Source organism: Lutra lutra, chromosome 13 (assembly GCF_902655055.1).
Source record: "Lutra lutra chromosome 13, mLutLut1.2, whole genome shotgun sequence".
Classification (NCBI taxonomy): domain Eukaryota; kingdom Metazoa; phylum Chordata; class Mammalia; order Carnivora; family Mustelidae; genus Lutra; species Lutra lutra.
Window position 1 is genome coordinate 82,089,317 of NC_062290.1, and position 19,713 is coordinate 82,109,029.

The 19,713-nt window shown below is 40.7% G+C and overlaps 1 protein-coding gene across 1 annotated transcript in view; it reads right to left on the reverse strand.

Annotated features, from left to right (window-relative positions):
* Positions 1-19,713, reverse strand: part of C5 (complement C5) — an 86,361-nt gene that overhangs the window by 8,065 nt on the left and 58,583 nt on the right. The window contains 12 exon segments of the mRNA XM_047699377.1: positions 425-514; positions 1,414-1,497; positions 2,190-2,295; positions 2,404-2,478; positions 2,938-3,040; positions 7,305-7,362; positions 7,890-7,971; positions 9,282-9,344; positions 12,290-12,442; positions 13,762-13,964; positions 16,213-16,384; positions 17,729-17,824. Of these exon segments, the coding sequence (XP_047555333.1) occupies positions 425-514; positions 1,414-1,497; positions 2,190-2,295; positions 2,404-2,478; positions 2,938-3,040; positions 7,305-7,362; positions 7,890-7,971; positions 9,282-9,344; positions 12,290-12,442; positions 13,762-13,964; positions 16,213-16,384; positions 17,729-17,824 (1,285 nt within the window).

Sequence of the window (19,713 nt, forward strand, 5' to 3'; positions counted from 1 at the left end):
TCTGCATATATTTAAAATGATTTAGTATTGATATTTTTACCTTGTCTTTGAAGGGAGTTTGAAAAAAAAATTCTAAGCCCCCAAACCATCTTTGTGTCTGCCTCTGCTCAACTGACTGGAAGAATAGTGAAATCTTATACCTTCATGGCTTCTCAAAAGTTCTGTTTAATTTGATGAGATCTAGTAGAGCAAAGTGTCCTGGCTGGGTGTGTATGTCACTCCTGTCGTTTTAAATGAAAGTTACATTTCTTTGCTGAAGGATAGATAATTTTGCATGTTAATGATGAAAATCAACATTTTCCTTCAAGGGAACGTGGAATGTAGTATCCAAATAGTCACTATAAAAAGTCGTTGCTCTCTAATGGATCATGTATTCATAAAACTTTATGTTTAATGGAACTCTATATAGAAACTTTGAACTTACCATAGGCAATGTCTGGTTTACATGCTGCTTCTTTTCTAGTATCTGGAGAGATTGTCAGATCCAATTCTGCCTGCATTTGTCCACAGTCAGCTGGATTTTGTGAAAAATGGGAAAAGTTAGGTTAACATAAAGAGGCAGACACTCGCTTTGGCAGTAAACACAAAATTTTTACAAGCCCTGTCAATCCAGTATAATCTTACAAATACCATTTTTTTCCTCTTCCATAAAGTGAAACATTATATAAAGCAAAACCAAAATGAAATAAACAAAAACAAAATCTGGGACATGAGGCTTAGAATGGGTAGTCACTCCACATTCAGTTCTTCTGAAATGGATATGCTTTCATTAAAGAAAGGAGGAAAATTTCCCATTTTGAGTATAATTAAAAGTCCCTTGAAGGAACCAAAATGATAACCAGACTGATTGAGAGCTATAAAATGGTACAATAAGTACCTCATATAGATATTAATTTTTTTGAAAAACAAAATAAATCCCAAACCAACCCAGACCCTCATGGAGTCAGTTGATGATTATTGAGTTTTGGGTCTTTTCCTTGACCAAGGGAAAGGACTTACAGAAGACCGAAGGGAACTGGACAATAGAGATGTCACTGAGTGTTAAGGAAAAAGAAAAAGAAAAACAAAAAGAATGGGGCTAGTGGCTCAGTCCTGAGCCTCTCTTCTCTTAAGCTGTGGTCCTATTACATTAAAAAGACAAGGTGAAAAGCAAGAATTTCACATCCTGTTATTCCTCTGATATCCAACAAATTGTCTAGCAGGTATTTCTCCGTCTCTATACAGTAGAAACTACCAGGGTGTTCAGAAGTTGTTGAAAAGTAGTTTTACAGTATTCAAGCAATCAGTTTTCAGTCAGCTGAGATGTCTACTTCTGAGGAACAAGTTTGTCAAATAGCTTCTGCCAGATTAGCCCTAGATTACGAGTGCTGCTTTAAACAAACATGCGGTCTGAACATGTTAAATGAAGTTTACCTTCTACGCATTTGCACGTTACTCCTTCACAGACTTGCTGAAGATTGGCATGGGATGGGCTATAAAAAATGGTGCATTGTTTATCTGTGGCAATGAAAGCATAGTTAGGAGAGGTGGCTTGATTAACACACAACACATTTATGGATCAGTGAGCCTCTCCCACGGGGTTTTGGAGATGACTTATTCCAAAATTTCTTTTTGTAACTTAGATGCAGGGAGATTAAACTATGCATTGCCTCTCCTGACGCATGTCCCTTTACTCTCCTTCAAAATGATTTCCCCTTCTGTGCTTGAAATTTTACTGTTCAATATTATTTCTTAGAATTAAAATATTTGACACTTCCATGAATGAGAGGAAGTAAATTTTGTTACATAAGGGTCTGCGGAAAGAGCTGTGATTGTTTAGGAGAATAGAGGAAGAGGGGCCAAGTATGTTCCACGTGATTTTGGAAGATAAAACTAGAATGAATGGGTGTGAGACTTTGCTTCATTTTTAGAATTTTTTGAACAAGTAGAACTGCCTAAAATGGAGTTGTCTGTCTTGTGAACCAAAGAGCTCTCTGATTACTTAGTATTCGCAGAAAAAGCTCAGTGATCAAATGTAGGATCATTGATTCAACATTTATTAAACAAGTTATATACCCAACACTGTGTTGATTCTGGGAGGATTAAAGAAATAGGGGGTACATGAGCTTCTCAGAAAAGGAGAGATGCAATGAATACTGTAATGAAGGCAAAGTAGTTCTCTGAAGAAATTTTAGAGTAGAGTTGATTACCTGGTCTGTGGTATTCATACACCGTGAAAGTAGCAGGACTCAGAAACCCAACTTGAAAAAGTTCAAATATCCGGAATCGAACACAAAGGAACTCATCGGAAGGAATCTGACAATTTCAAGGTTTGAACAAATTATGGGAGAAGAGACTCAACATTTTAGCTTGTAAATTTTGAATAGTGATTGGAAATGGGGACTGATGGGAGGTGGAACTTACCGAATTCAGTTGCAGAATAATATGTCCATCTTTGATTTGATAATCAGTTAGTAGCTGATCTACCCCTTCCACAAGCTGAGAGAGGAAAGAGAAAGCTTGGATTTAATTTCATGATTTTTTTTTAAGTTGATCTTTTTGTTTAAATGCATTCACCCGATATTGGGATGTTGGACGTGGGGAAGTAATACACTATTCAAAAAAGTCAAAGAGCAGCTCCTCCTCTTGAAAAAGTCTGAACATGTAATCCTATGCATTTACATTTTGTTCAGACCATGCAAGTATATGCTCCCACTTTAATTTGGAAAATTAAAACTTAGGTAGATTATTGGTTTGGAAAGAATATTCTAGGTGATTCTATGAAAGTGACATATTAAAATACATTATATTTTATTATATATATTATACACATAATTATATATATATAATTTAATAAATTATAAAATATGTTAAAATGAAAGGAAATAGCTTTATCTGTAAAAGAATGTAGTAAAGAAAACCAAGCATCCATAACAATATGTAAAAGAGAACATTTACAACTCTTAAATCTTCTGCGTTTGCACTGATTCCGGTAGGCAAAGAGATATCCATCACTGCATGGGAAGACCCAGATGATGATTCTTCTTTGCTGGGCTTGTAGCTAAAATAAATGAGAGATCGGAAATGGAAAAAATAAGTGGACAAGATTCTTTAAGAAAAGGCCTTATTTCTTAGTAGGTTTTAATTTTTTAAAAAGATTTAATTTATTTATTTGAAAGAGAGAGAGAGAGATCACAAGTTGGCAGAGAGGCAGGCAGAGGGGGAGGGAGAAACAGGCTCCCTGCAGAGCAGAGATCCTGATGCGGGACTTGATCCCAGGACCCTGAGATCATGACCTGAGCCAACGGCAGAGGCTTAACCCACTGAGCCACCCAGGCACCCCAGTAGGTTTTAATTTTTAATTTGCATCTGCCCTTACTTGCCTCTCTATAATACATGCATTGCAACCTCTAAATGTTAGTGTTGCAAGAGATCTTAGAGTTACCTATTCTAACTCTTTGCTCACCTCACCAATACTTTATTCAGAGAGCGAGCGTGAGTGGGAGGGGCAGAGGGAGAAGGAGTGAGAGAACCCCAAGCATACTCTGCCCTGAGTGTGGAGCCCAACTCGGGGCTCTATCTCACTACCCTAAGGTCATGACCCTGAGATCATGACCTGAGCCAAAACCAAGAGTCAGACCCTTAACCAAAGCGCCACCCAGGCACCTCTTGACTGATACTTTATTTTTTTTTTAAAGACTTTATTTATTTATTTGAGAGAGAGAGAGAAAGCAAGGTCAGGAACCCAAGCAGGGGAAGTGGGAAAGGGAAAGCAGTCTTCCCGCCAAGCAGGGAGACAGACGCTGGGCTTGATCCCAGGACCCTGAGATCATGACCTGAGCTGAAGGCGGACACTTAACTGAGCCATCCAGGTGTCCCTTAACCGATACTTTAAATGGACCTGGAGAGGTCATTCAGCCCAAACTTTTAAAAAACTAGTTGAGGAAACGGAGGATGACAGTAAGGTACTTGTTCAAGGTCACATGAGTAGTTCACCTCAGAGCTGCATAAATCTCTTGATTCTCCTTCCAGTTTTTTTTCTAATGCAGCACACTTGAAAAAGAAAATTTGTTCTATATTCAAAAGCGACTCAATAAGCATGTTTAGGAAAAAGCTTGAAGGAAATACCCTAAAATGTTAGCAGCTACTCTCTTCTGGATGGTGAAATTGTAAGTGATTATCTCTTTTCTTTTCCATGCTTTTCTATACTTTCTAAATTTTCCACAATAGATATTTATTTTAAAAAAATGTTTTAAGGACTATCCTCCATCTAGGAATTGTGCTCAGGAGGAAGCTAAGGAAAAAGGCAAAGGGGGTAAAATGAGAGATTTGGTGTTTTTTTTGTTTTTGTTTTTGTTTTTTGTGTTTTTTTCTGATAAGAGAAGAAACAAAAAAAGCCACTGAACTGGGGAATCAGGAAAATTGGGTTTTACCACAGTTCTGCTGAGAGATTTCTACAAATTGTTTTCCCTTTCTGGAGTTCATTTTCTTGATAAAATAAACTGTGAAGAAGTATAAACTTGTGTTTCAAGTTTACCTTTATAATTCTAAGGCTTTGTTTTAAGAGGCAGAGGTTAGTGCTGCCATTAAGTGGAATCAGAAGATTTAAAAGGGGTAAGTTGGCAGGTCAGGGGCTGAAGACCAGGGATGGGGGCAGAGCGAGGGCGGTTCTGCAAAGCTTGAGTTTCAGGTTCCAGCTTCATCTCAAGATGCTTGAGAGAAGGCTGGACATTTGAGAGTGGAGCCTGGAAGATCTGTCAGGATTAAAGGAAGAAACTGGGGAGAGAGCTTCATAGTGGGAAGATAAACTGATTTCACCTGAAGGAATGAGTATTAGTTAAATGGGAGGTTTTATGTGGGTTAGTGAGGTGGCAGGGCATCTCTTTTCCCCAATCACACCTATTAGGGCAGACCCTACTAGATGTTTTGTTTGTAATATTTACTGTAATAATTAAAGATATCATAAAATGTCTGGTTTACAAAAATTTAGTCCCATTCTTCACAAAATTAACAATTAACAAAAGAGTATAAGACAAACTGGAACTGTAAAATGACATCTGGACATCTCCCTAATTGGAGGGGTGAGTACCACCAGGAGCAGAGAACTCTTGCTCACAGATGCAAATACTCTGTCAACAGAATGGAAAAAGGCCTCCTGAGTGGAGAATGTCTATGAAAAGTTGCTGGAGCCTTGATGACTGGTTGCCATGGTGACTGTTTCAACCATGGAACAGAAATGTTCCTTTCCAGAAGCCCTTTGCCTGCTGCCAAAGACAGCAATCTCCCCCAAAGGCATTTTGTTCAGAGAGAAGGAGAGAAATGAAATCCTTTTTTCTTTTCTTACGGATACAACAGAGAGGTTGTAAAAAGCTAACTACAGGAAAGAGACCCCCTGAATACAGAAACTGTATGCAGGCATTTTTTTAAGTCAGGAGAGAGAATATTTGAAGGCAAAGATTTTTTCACATGAATAAGTACTACACAGTTACTTTTGGACTTTATCCAACCTACTTTAACTTCACAGAGCCAAAGCATATTCTACCTGGCTTTTTTTGAACATTCTGTTCCCAACTGGTAAAAGCCAAAAAAATTAGAAAATTCAATATTCCATCTCTATTTGCTTTCTTTTGTATATTAACAATCTGGAATTAGGCCTCCTGTCAATGAATTTAAATGAATGAGTTTTTGAGAAGAGCCTTTTTGTGTACTGCAGAGTTGTGGGACATAAGAACCGAAAGACACTTGGAGAGCAGGTAGTTTAGTATCCCTGCGCTACAGAAGAGGCCCAGAGAAGCAAGGCAATTTGCCACAGGTCACTTGAGTACTTCATGGTAGAGGCTACCCCCCAGGGGTCCCACTGATCCATCAGAGCCCTCCTTTGTGCCCACTGTAGGGTCCCATTCAGTGATTCTGGCCCCGCCTTCAACAAGTCTGCTCACATCTCCCTGTGACCCGGTGTTTGGAATTTAAACACAACTGTGATCATGCCTCCTGCTCCAGAAGAGAGGTACCCAAGTGCAGAAATGGCAGTTAGGAGGGTGGGAAAGGGAAACCTTAGCAGGAAGACATGAGGGAATGAGGAAGGGTGTTTGAGAGGGAACAGAGGGCAGAGACTGGCCAAGGACGGAAGGAGGTATTGTGAGCAGGCTGGGCAGTGCGGGAATCCTAAAAAAGGAGAGACTGGACAAGGATGGGAAATGTCTGGGAAGGAGGTGGTGAGAAGCAGTGTGCTGTTCATTGAGGTCAGTGGTCTTAGGTTATACTGACTAAAGGAGGTGGTTTAGATCCTGACCTGAGTGTCAAGGTCTGGGGCTTGAGGCCCTGCCTCTACCTCCAACTCTGTGAGAACTCAGCAGGTCACCTCACCTCTTTGTGTTTCAGCTTCTGGATTCACTGTGTCATCCCCCCAAATCCTTTTCTGCTCTAATCTATTATACAGCTCTACGGAATTTCTAAGTGCTTTGACATCATCTGTGATTACATGCAAAATCAGCAGAAGACCAACCACAGAAATCAGTGGCTGAGAATATGAAGAGTTAAGGAAACAGCACAACAGGAGGTACTGAGAGGTTATGAAAGGAAGAGGGAAGAAGTCTGTGTTCTAATCATGGGTCCACCACTGTTTTACTCTGTGTGATCACTAAGGTACGTGTACATAATTTAAAAAACCTATGCTTTTAAAAAAAGATTTATTTATTTATTTGAGGGGGGAGCACTAGCGGGGGGTGGGGGGAAAGGTGGAGAAGGGGAGAGGGAAAGGGGAGCAGAGGCGGAGGGAGAAGCAGACACCACGCTGAGCAGGGAGCCCAACGTGGGGTTTGATCCCCGGACCCTGGTTCTCAACGCAGGCTACCATCAGAATAACCTCTAGGGGTAAGGCCAGAGTTTTGGATAGTTCTAAAAGCCCTCCAGCTGACTTCCATGTGCAGCCTGAGTTGAGAACCACTGGCTAATAAGGGCCAGGGATTTTGCTGGGTGAATATGATTTTTCTAAGTAGGAGAGTAGAAGCTGCTTATAAGAAAGTCTTTTTCTTTTTCTTTTCCTAATACTTCAATCTCCTCTCTACCTTTCTGGAAGATAGCAAAAAGATAATATTATAGTGTTTGAATGAAAAGGCCAAAAGTGGGAGGCCAAAAACTATGAGCAAAAACAAAGCAGTTTAACAAAGTAGCTATCTAAGAACACCCATTATGTCTTGCACTTTAAAAAGCGCACAATTTTGCGTCTTCCAGCCATTTTAAAATTCAAGAAGGTGTAAAGACATAATAGAATGGCACAACCCAGACCTTGAAGTCTTCGCTCCCCTTTGTGAAAACAGGCTTACCTGGCACAGGCCACGATGCGCTTGTAATCTGAGTCACCATAGCCTCTGTAGCTGGATGCTAGCACACATGACAAGCAAACAAAATGACGGTAAACCAGTTTTAGCTGTTTTGCACCCGTTAGAACAGAATAATTAGTGAAAAGGTCTCTGAACACAGTTAAAAATGATTTATGACTTGGAAATTGACACTTCTGGTGATTTTAATGGAAATTCATGGCTACTGACAATATTAATAATTATAACAGTTCTTTGCTCTCAAAGAACTTAAAATTTAAGGAAGGAGTTATTTAAGGTAGCATGTTTGGAGAAGGTTGTAGAGAAAGAGCTGATGCCTGGATTCACTGGTTGCTAGAAATCCCCTATCCCTTGTAGGGATAGGTCTTTGAGCCACACATCGAAGCTCTCAGGGCAGAAGAAAGCACACCCTCTGATCTTGGGGCCATGGTTTGAGGAGGACTACAGGGAGCAAGAGGACTTGCTTTTGAAATGGAGGGGAGAACCAACCCACCAGAAGAGGGAGATGAAGACCACAGGAAGAAAAAAAGGGAGGGGCACAAAATTACAGTGTAAATCATGCTGTTTTACCTTCTATGTCTTGGGTTTCAATTTTCAAATGAAAGCTGCAAATTTCATCAGAGGTGCTGGTTTTTTGAACCACGGTTGTTACCTGTATTGGGACGAGTGAACAAAAATATTCTATTTAAAACGGGACAGTGGGAAGGCATCATGGCAGTACTGTTTTGCTGCAGATGGGATGCTTGAAGTATCATTTCCACAATCCAGTGCAAATTGGGTGCAGTGAAGACTCATTTCACAATAACTAGACTTTCAGCAAACCCCACAATTTGAAACATAGCTGACTAGCCCAAGTAGGGGAAAAAAATGATATCTAGCCCGGCAGAATCTTGCCAAATCCCATGCAGTCAAATCTGAGCACCTGACTGTACAGAAAAGTTACTAAGCCTCTCACCTTTGAACCTGTACAATAAGTTTTATGCATAACACTACAAGGCTAGGAAGTGTGGTTTTCTCCCAGGTCCCACACCACCCACGGTAAACAACAAATTATAGGTGTGCATAGAAGGACAGGGATGCTACCCGAGGTAGGTATGTTGAGAGCAACTAGAAGTGACAGAGAAGTGGATAACCATCTCCCTATCAACCCAACCATGCAATCTTATAAAATCTTTGAAGGGATAAATGTGGTAAAGATAAGAGCATAATTAAAATCATCAGTAGAATATTAAATTATGCTTAGAATATGTAATTGATCTTATTTTAGCCATTTGGCAGTACAAGTTTTTCTAAGTTGTCTACACAAGTGCACACAGTCTATGGCTAAAATAAAAGAAACTTAAGCCCTTACGTATATACATCAATCTTTTTTTTTTTAAAGATTTTATTTATTTATTTGACAGAGAGAGATCACAAGTAGATGGAGAAGCAGGCAGAGAGAGAGAGAGAGAGAGGGAAGCAGGCTCCCTGGTCCCTGGGACTCGATCCCAGGACCCCGAGATCATGACCTGAGCCGAAGGCAGCAGCCCAACCCACTGAGCCACCCAGGCGCCCACGTATATACATCAATCTTAAATGAAGCTGGATAAATGAGGTGTGACTATGCTACAAATCACAGAAAACATGGATACATACATGTGTGTGTCCACACACATGCACCATATGTACATTTACATATAGAAGCATAAAATTATGTATCTATATGTATAATTATATATATAATTTCCACAAATACAAAGACTATATGCATACAAGGATTAACATAACCATTTGCAAAAAGCAATTGTGAGTATAGCTACCAAGATAGCAAAAAAAATTAAATAAATGAATCCTACTTTAGTCATGGTTACCCAAGCCTAGATTTCTGTAGCTTTGTGGCAAAGTCCCTAACTTTCTTTTATGTTACTTGGTACAAGCAGACACATCATTGTGCATGAAATTGGTTCTCAGTGAAATACTTACATGCACTGTGGCCAGCCCATTGCCATATCCAGTACTGACTACGAGGTCATCATTGAGAGGCACCTGAAAAGGGGATGAGAAACCATGCTTTCTTTTCTTATTGAATGATGAGGGAGGACAGAACAATGAAAAGAGTTCGTGGACACCTGCCAGATTCCTCTCTCAGAGCTTTTGTGAGATTAAATGGATAAGACAGTGAAAATCCTGTGCACACAGACATGAAAAGTGCTGGAAATTCCTCTTTCCCTTTTACATGTAAATATGATGTCGGAGATCTCCTGAGTGAGCCAGTGATACCAACAGATCAGAAGTTATTTTTGGTTACACCTTCACTTATATATGGTTATGATAAAACTGGATCTTCATCTCCTTTTGCCAACTGAGTAAATGCCTTTCCGTGCCTCATGATGGCTGTCTCCTCCACTTCCCACTGGTCTCTGTTTAACAAAAGACTTGGCACCCCACCCAGACTCCCAGCACCTCACTTAAGCCTGCCAAATCCTTAGGTGCTGATGGTCTTCTTTCCATCTTTCTAGGAGGAGAGTGAAGGAATGAATTGGATTAAGGAATTCTCTTCTTCAAAGGAACTCAATTATATAAATGCCCCTTGATTTGTGGAAAGCATGGGGGAGATCATTTTATGCAAGAGGCCCGAAGAGTTGGTTCTTTGCTCTCACTAAGTCTGTAGCCTGCCCTTCCCTTACATAGCACACTGGCGCAAAAGGGATTTGGTGTCCATGAAAAGTCATCAGCCCTTTTTCGAAATTTCAGTAAATGTACATAAAAAGGCCAACTTCCTTTTTTCCCTGATTGAATATAGTAGCATTTATTGAAAAGACAGCACATCAAGATGTTACATGAGGAATGGGTTCTAGGAACCTAAGTGACATATAAATTTCGGAAATGAACACTGTTGCCCTGCCCTTGTCTCCATGCCCCTCCGTTGCCCATTCTTGCCCAGAGTCACCACATTTAGTCACATATGTATTAAAGATGGGGTATCCTCTAAGAAAGAACTTGTTTAACTTCATTTAAACTACAGTTTCCCACACTTTCTTGATCACCAAACTTTTTTTAGGTAACATGTTTCAGGAAATGCTGGCATAGAGAATTCCAAACTTGGTATTACTAGCCTGGGTTTTCTACAAAGACAATATCACCATGGGCTGAGGTTTAAATTATTTAAAAATGGCAAGGGGCCCCTTACAGCATTACCCCTGCAGAGAAGAATTAATTCCAGCCAAGTCCAGTGGGTCTATCAAGACCTCCTCATGAGAGCTTAGACCACTGGCTCAGAATGTCAGTCTCTGGTGAACTCTACAGGTTCCCAGAGAAAGACGACACATTACCCACCCAGGGGCCACAAGCACCCGTGCCTGCAGAAGCCCAAGCACAAAGTACGGACAAAGTGCATACACACATGTCCCGTGACTGGCGGGAACGGGGACAGATTGAAGAATGCTTGCTGCTGCCAGAACCTCGTGCCGGATCCTATGGATTTTCAAAGGAGTTTGGGAGCAGATTTCTATTTGAAGTCTATGGATTTTTTAATTAAATATTTTATTTATTTATTTGAGAGAGAGAGAGAGAGAGAGAATGAGAGAGAGCGACCATGAGAGGGGGAAGGTAGGAGGAAGAAGCAGATGCCCTGCTAAGCAAGGAGCCTGATGCGGGACTTGATCCTGGGACTCTAGGATCATGACCTGAGCTGAAGGCAGACGCTTAACCTACTGAGCCACCCAGGTACCCTGAAGTCTATGGACATCTAAGTATTGGAATATGTCTGTATCTCTATCTATATATCCATACCTATCTTTTTTTTTTTTTTACTATGGGCCAATAGTTTATAATTTTTGCATTAAATTTTATTTCTCATGCCTATTCACTTTTTCCGAACATAGATTTGTAGAGGATACAGACAGTCAAAAACTATTTCCAGTTATTCACATATTTAAATACAACTTAAAAACATCTAAAATGTAGTAATTAGAAAAATGTGTCTTAGCAGCTGTTTACTGGCAGCTACTCCAATGTGTTCTTTTGGGGGGGAAATTTTCATAGGCCATCAATGTTTTCATAAAACAAAATCCAGGGGAGCCTGCTTGGCTCAGTTGGTTAAGTGTCCGACTTTTTTTGTTTGTTTGTTTTTTTAGATTTTATTTATTTATTTGATGGAGAGAGATCACAAGGAGGTAGAGAGGCAGGCGGAGGTGGGGAGGGAAGCAGTCTCCCTGCTGAGCAGAGAGCTGATGCGGGGCTCGATCCCAGGACCCTGAGACCATGACCTGAGCCGAAATGCGGGGCTTGATCCCAGGACCCTGAGACCATGACCTGAGCCGAAGGCAGAGGCTTAACCCACTGAGCCACCCAGGCGCCCCAACTGTCTGACTTTTGATCTCAGCCCAGGTTTTGATCTCAGGGTTGTAAGTTCAAGCCCCATGCTGGGCTCCACACTGGGCATGGAGCCCACTTAAAAAAAAAAAAAAAAAAAAACCATCAGGGTACACGGGGTAAGTTGTCGGAGGACCTAAAGGCCAATTCCAGCTAGGCCACAGTTTGCATGTGTTACAGGGCCAGCTGGAACCATTGGTGGATGCCCGGATGGGTTTTCTCTCCCTCTATCATTGTACCTTTTGCATACTAGTCTCTCTGTCTGGAATGTTATTCCCCTTTCTTCACCTGGCTAAGTCGTCCTGATTCTTTCAGATTTAACCTGCACCCCTGGATGCATTTGACAAATTCCTACCTCTCACCTTGGGTCAGGAGGCCCTGCTCTGTCCTTCCATGTCCCTGTCAAGGCTCTTATTTTTCACTGTCTGTTAAAATAACTGTCTCCTGAGCACACAGTTTCTTCATATACTTTGCCTTTGAATCCCCAGTGCCCAGGACATAGCAGGTATCAATGACTTTTTTAGTAGTAAATAGATATATTTGTAAAATAAGAGTGGAACACATGATTTCAAAGGCCCTATCCAGTTACAAAATATTATCAAAAGTTCTTCATTTACCTCTATTGGCCTTCCAAGGAAACTGTTCTCTGTCATCTTATAATGGTGGATGTCACCTTTACGCTTATAAGAAAGGTTGATATCCATGTCCAAGCGAAGTTGTTTAATCATGAGTGAATATTCTGTCAGGCCCTCGATGGCATTAATTGTATCCTATCAACAATTAGCAAGGCACAAAAATAGGTTTAGCTCATTTTACATATTCCCTGTGTTTACAAATACCCTTTCTTGGGAGAGGGTGAGGGTATGTTAAGCTGTGCCGAAACTCCAGCTGACTGAGTGGAATTGGTGAAGGGCCCCCAGGTGGAGGTAAGAGGAAGGTCTCTCCCTCCCCAGTAAGGATGCTGCTGTTGGCAGGGAGAGGAAGGAAGTGTGGCCTCAGGTCCAGGTTCTCCATGCATCCCGAGTGCGTGACCTCAGGCAGGTCACTCTTTGCAGAATGCCTCCATTTTATCTTTCAAGTCTCACCTTAAATAAATCCACAGTGAGGCCAGAAATGAGCTCTCCCTCCCCATAATTCTGTTTTAATTTTCTTTTTCTGCCCACCGTAATGTAAGATTTCTGGAGGCAAGTCTTTCTTGGCATCCATTACCTTTAGTAGGTACACATAGTAGCTATTGAACAAGTATTTGTTGAAGGAATAAAAGAATGAACTTTACTTTTCGTGTCTCATCTTCCTTGTCTATAAAGTTGGGAAATGGGACTAGCTCAGAGATGTCAAATATGTGTCTACCCTGTCTGCTTGTACTGATGGTGCGCTCCCCAATGGGACACTCTTCCTTGCTAAGCTTACACCTGTCTCTAAGATGAAAACCCATTTGCCTCCCCGGATTAGATAATGATTAAAGTAATCCTGAAGGACCCTCTAACTCTAAATTTTGTAATACACAAACATATACAAACACATTCTGTCATCATCCAAACATCCAAGCAGCAGAGAAGATGCCAGTATTTGAGCTAAACTTTGAATGCAGATGCATATTCTTCAACTACCTAATAGTTCTAACATAGAAAATACATACATAAATGAGTTTACATTGGTAAATAAATTATAACAATCAGTATCTCTCTCACTTTTTATTTATTTTGGGGGGAGGGAATATCAGTACATTTGTCCACATGGTCATTATACAGGATGTGATGGATGTTGATAGCCTTGTTAGCCCTTCATGATCATTAAGAATTGTAAAGATAGTATGGGATTTAGAATTAGGAGATGTGAGTTTTGATTTTGGCTTTGCCCCTAACTCCATGAATGAACCTCCTGGGGATGACTTTCTTCCCTAAGAAGGCTATCAGTGCATATAATCTCTAAGGGCCCTCTGGTTCTAGTGACTGATTCATATCTATGGTATGCTCATTTGGTGGACAAAAGCATGGAGGTCAGAATGGGTATGGAACATATAGTGGGTGGGATGTGGGTGGCAGGACAAATGTCTCCAGGAGGATAAAGCAAGATAAAGAAATGTTACCTGGGTTGAATAAAAGCCACCTCCATACCTCTGCTCTTCAGATAGCCATTTGATGATCGGGTTAACATAATTTAGGTCTTTCAAGCTCAGAAAGGTGAGCAAAGCATAGGCAGTGGTTTCTACCATATGTGCTGTACCAGAGTTAGGTGCAGATCTAGCTTGCTGAAGATCGTCTTTCCAAAAACGATAAATGACTGGCTCACCTGAACATCAGCAAATCACATTCATTAATATAATTAAAAATGCAAATTTGACATTAATTCTAGCAGGTCTCTAGAGGTTTCTTCTGGTAGTGGCCTTTTGAGTTCTAGAAATTTCTTACTCATTTGTAGGAAGAACTTCCTCAAAGGGACCAATACAAAATAAGTTCTCTTAATACAGTGCTGTTTGTCTTGACTGGAAAGTGTCATCATGGAGAGCCCACGTGTACTTGGGAAAAGCAGTGTCGTGGAGTGAGAAGTGCAATAAACTAGTAACTAGTATGCCCAGGTTCTACTCTCTACCCTCCTAGGAACTGACCATGTCGATTTGGACAGATTCTTTTAGTCCTGTGGGACTAATTTTCTAATACCTAAAGTGTATATGGTACTTTTTTCCTCACAGCGAAACTCAGGTGAGATACCAAATGTAACTCTTAGTCCACCAGAAAGCACCATCCACAGAGCAAGGCTTACTGTTGTTACTGACACTATGAGATAAATTGGAAACTTTTCTCCCTGATTGGAAAAAAAAATTCTGTGTCCTAGAAATTATGAGATCATGCCCAAAGCCTTAGTTCAGTCTTTTATGATCTCTTCCCAATGTAAAGCACTAAAGATAATTTCATATATGCAATACTTTTCATAAACTAAGTTCTAAATTATATTTGTTTTTGCTCTAGTAATTTAGACTTGTCACTTTACATCCTTTAAAAATCGATTATCTCTAAAAAAACAATAAGGCATATTTGGAAATCATTTTTGAAGGTTAGTCAAGATTTTGATGTATCTGTTTACAATTCACAATTATGTTATTTGCATGACTTTGGACAATGTTTCCCCTCCTTCTCAAAGACTCAGATTTGTTGTAGTTAGAATGAAAATTTTGGTTTTTGAAGATACTTTCAGTGCAAACATTATTTGAATTATTAAGACCTCTTCTTAAATTCTATGATTTTTATGATCCCTATCTTCTAAGACCTAAGATATTCTTTTGCATTATTTTAAAAGCACTGTACAAGTGGTTTTGAGGTTCAGTCATTTTTCTTTTTATTTTATCTTTTTAAGATTCAGTCATTTTTAAATTATGACAAAAATTAAATCTTGTACCTAGTAGTACACTTCATGTTATATTTATCAAGCTTTTAGAAAACCTCAGCCAGGAGAGGGCTCAGAAGTGTCCAACTATGCCCGTGCTGCGATAGGAACACTGGCCAGGATCACTGTTAGCCTGTTTCTATCTCTTTACTCCTGACCCATAGGAAGTGGTATCTTTATTTTTCAAAATGAAATACACATATAGCCAACCCAATACAGGATAAGCCAGAGTGGAAAGTGCAATAAACTGGCAATGAGCACACCCCTCTCTGCTAAAAGTCCTCCAGTGCCTTCTCTTTTCACTTGAAGTGGAAGTTAAAGCTTTGGGCTTCCACTGGCCCCCACAGCACCTGGATGTGAATGAGACACAGGCACCCCTTGGTCTGAGCAGAAGCGACCCAACCCAGAGTGCCTGGCTAGGGGAATTCACAAGCTGAATTTCAGCCTCAGTTCACTGGCCTGGTTGGGAGCCGTGCACATTGTACAACGGTCTTGTGGAGCTCCTGTGATAACTTCCAAGGCTGTATATGATCCTCCCTCACTCCTTCCCCCTTTCCTTCCCTGGTCTCCCCATCATCTCACTCCTCTCCAGCAATACTGGCCTCCTTGCCATTCTTGGAGCTCCAGGCGCCCTCCTGCCTCAGGCATATGCACACGCTGCTTCTCCAGCAGGAACATCATTCGGACAGCCCCGGCTTGCTTTCTCACCTCCATCAGGTCTCAACTCAAGTACTAGCTTCTCAGGGAGGTTTAAATTACAACCTACTCCTTCTCCCTGTCTCCCTCCCCTGCTTCATTTTTCTTCATATCAATCATCATTAACCTATTCACTTTTTGAAATATTTTACTTACCATGTTTGTCTGTCTCTCCATAACTGGAATGTAAGTTCCATGAGGACCTGGACTTTTCTTTTTTCCTTTTGGTCTGTTGCTTTATCCCTAGAACCTAGAACAGTGTCTGGTATATAGGAGGTACTTAATGCATATGCTGAATGAGTGAATAACAGCACTTGCTATATTGTATTATGATGATTTGTTCCTTTAGGACAGAGATGGTGTCTTATTCAACTTTGCAAACCCTAAGCTCCTTCCCAGAACTAGCAGACTCTATATGCTTATTAACATTTGCCGAATAAACGTACGAAACAAGTCATACCTTTAACAAAAGCCTTCCTCTTCAGGGCTGCGACAATTGGTTGAAACCGTGGGTGACTTTTGTCTCCCAGGGAAAGAGCATAAGCAGAAATGGCCAGTGTAAAGGTGCTCTGGGCTGAGAGGGCATTTTCAAGCAGAAAGGAATCAGCTTTAGTGAGAGCTGCGCTGATTTTCTGGAAACAAGAGCAAAAGATACCTAGGTTTGTCAAGCCTCAACCTGTCAACTGATGAGAACTACCCCCAGGTGGCACCATCCCCGGGCAGGCAAGATGAAGGGTAGAGTGAGAAATGACTTAATGGAAGTGGATGGTATCTCCCTGAAGCCAGTCCCTCTAGGAGAAGGAGCAGAGTACAATCTCAAAGGAAAAATGTGCTTGTCCAAATTGGGTCCAGTTTTTGCCCCTCAGTTCTCATCTCTGTTGATGTTTTTCCCTTTAGTTTCTCCTTCCCATATCAGATGCAGTCTCTGGGAAGAATAAGCAGAGCACAGACACAGCTTTCCTCATGTCCCTGCCTTGGCATAGCTGGGATAGACTCATATTTTCAAAAGGAATTTTAGTAAATAAAAGCATAAATAGAAGTAAAAGAACCAAGCTGCCAGAGTGCCTTTTGATCCTAAGAATTTCTGGGGAAATTGTCTCTATTACTTTGTCTTGAGACAACTGAAGTATTTACTTTGGATACGTGCATGAGGACAAAGTCTAGTGCGCTGCGGCAGTCAACTTGCCCAGCTCTTCTCCAGCTCCACTGTTTCTCGCTCAGGTACCACTAGGTGTCGACTGGCCCTCTAGGACCCGGGGAACTTGTCCCTTGTTGATTATTTTGTCTTATTAAGTTTAAATAGCAATTATCTTGAAACAAACTAAAAACATTATTTTGTTTTGGGGATGAAGTCCTACAAACCACCTTTGGGTTCCTCCACGTGTGTTCTGTAGGCTCGTTTGAAGGACATTGTCTAATTTGCTTCTGATTTGCAGGCAGGTGTGTTTGACCTCATGTCAGGGACTGTCTCTTCCCAGATCAGAGAAACATCTCTGCTACCCCTTGGAGTCTTCCACGTTGACTCACTCAGGTGAATCTTCTCCTCTTCCCCTCAGCTTCCAAGCAAATGAAATGGCACACCCCAAAGAAACAAATATACTATCGTGTGGTCTTAGTAGTTCCATGATATAAAATGCCTCCACTGTAGGATAACAGTCATATGCATGTTGTAATATTACCAGAGACACTGGAAGGAAGCTAGGGACACACGTCATTTTCTCCTTAGCACAAGTTATTGGTTCTACTGCCCAATCCATAATTTAGTAGCCCGTGATACTGGACAATTAAAGCCACCTTACCCATAGGTCTTAGTTTTTGCAACTGTCAACAAGTAGGTTGGGCCAGAGGGTCTCTAATATCTATCATAATTCTGCAATCTTTTGATTTTGGAGCTAACTTTATTTTCAAGGCGGCCCCTCCCACTAAATGGTATAGAAACAGACGATCAGTGTTAGAGGAAGGAAACTCTTACTTACCACTGTGGGGCATATTTCAAAAGCCTTTCTAAATCCAATCACTGTAAAGGCTGTAAGATATAAGGCATTCTCTCGGGCTTCAATAGGCAAGGTACCCTAAAAATAAGCAATGTTTTAAATGGAGAGTGAAACGGTGTCCTTAAAATGAAACGACCTGGTTCTAATCTCCCCTTCTCCCTTCATGCATTCCAGTTGGACTGCTTGCCATTTCTCAGGAAGATCCGGATCTTCCTCACTTGAATACCTTCACATGCCTTTCTCTCCCTCCCCTTCCACTGAAGTTCCACTTCATACCTCTCCACCACAAATTTCTCCCCCTCCTTCAAAACCCTGTTGAAAAACATCTCCCTCTCTGAAGCACTATTCAGACTTTGTTCTCCCATATTATTTCCTCTTAGAGCAGTCACATTCCAATGCAATGTTTATACATTCTTCCAAAGTGTCCTCTATTTAACTCTCCAGATTTATTTCATGCCACTCACCCCCTCGCTCTTTTGGCCCCAGTTATTTGCATGAACCACCCTCTCTCTCCACTTCAAAATGCCAGGCACATGTTTGCATCACTTGGAACACTCTTCCTGCCTTCCTCCTACCTAGCTCCCAGGATCCTGGCCAGCTCATTTTTTCCAATTCTCCCATATGAGATTGGAGCCGTTGCTTTCAACGAAACTGTATTTCCCTTTTCCTAACATGTATGGAACACTTGAAATTACTTACTGACATCTGACTTCTCTGCTAGATCATAAGCTCTATGGCCTCAGTGATCACAATTGTTTTGTTCACTCTTGTGTCTCTACCATCTAGCACTTAGTACACATTCAGTAAGTATTTCTTGTATACGTAAATGTATACGTATTTCTTGTATACACACACAATTATATGTAGATTAGAGTTGCTAGTATGTATAGCCTACTTTCCCTACCAGTGTGTGAGCTTTGTGGCAGTCTATCCTTCCCACACTTCCTCCCTGATTGTGTTCTAAACAGACCCTTGCATGTATTAGGTGCTCAGTGAATGGTCGTTCAATAAATATAGACAGATGGGTGGATGGATACATAAAAAAATTTATTGTAGTATTTTATTCTTCAGGTAGCACCTGGATGATGTCAGTTGCCCTCTGTTTCTTGTGGGAGTCCTACTCTGCTATTGGTGCAACAGAAGGACATATGAGTTTCCTGTTACCCAGGGAGCCATTTATGCCTGATATCATGCCAGAAAGGGATTAGATTAGGGCAGGCAAAAACAAAAACAAAAGCAAAAACCCAAAACAAAACAAAACAAAAATGAAACAAAACAAACAAAACCAACCAACCAAACTAAAAACACCTTTGAATTTTAAAGAAACATTCTAAGGAGTAGAAGGGAATAAAAGATACTGTACTGGTATCTTGGAGAGATACTACAATTACTTTGTAATTCAAGTTTATAAGTAGATTCTAACATCATACAACACTTTGTTGCACAGTTTAATAAAACTGATCCTAATCCCTCTTACTAACAGGATATAAATAGGGTCCCATCTTTCATGACAACACCTTGCAGCCCTGATATGTAAGAAGGCTCTGAGTTTCAAGTATGGAGTCTATATCAAGGGTACGTAGACAGATGAGTACATTTTATATGTTCTAAGATCTCTAGTACTTACACCCTGTGGACCACCAGTGCCTGTGACATAAGAGATGTCATAGGCATCTCTCATCTGACCTGTACTGAATTGTGTGAAGAGGAGTGCAAGAAGAACTTTCATATTCTTTGCCTGTACACAACAGGACTTTCTTAAAGGCATATATATTTTTTCTCTTCTTCAAACTTCTAAAATAGGATGAGAACAAAACTCAGACTTGTAAATATCATATGGTTTCACTTATTTGTGTTGCATAACAAATAGCATGGAGGACAAGGGGAGATGGAGAGGAGAAGGGAGTTGGGGGAAATTGCAAGGGGAGGTGAACCATGAGAGACTATGGACTCTGAAAAACAATCTG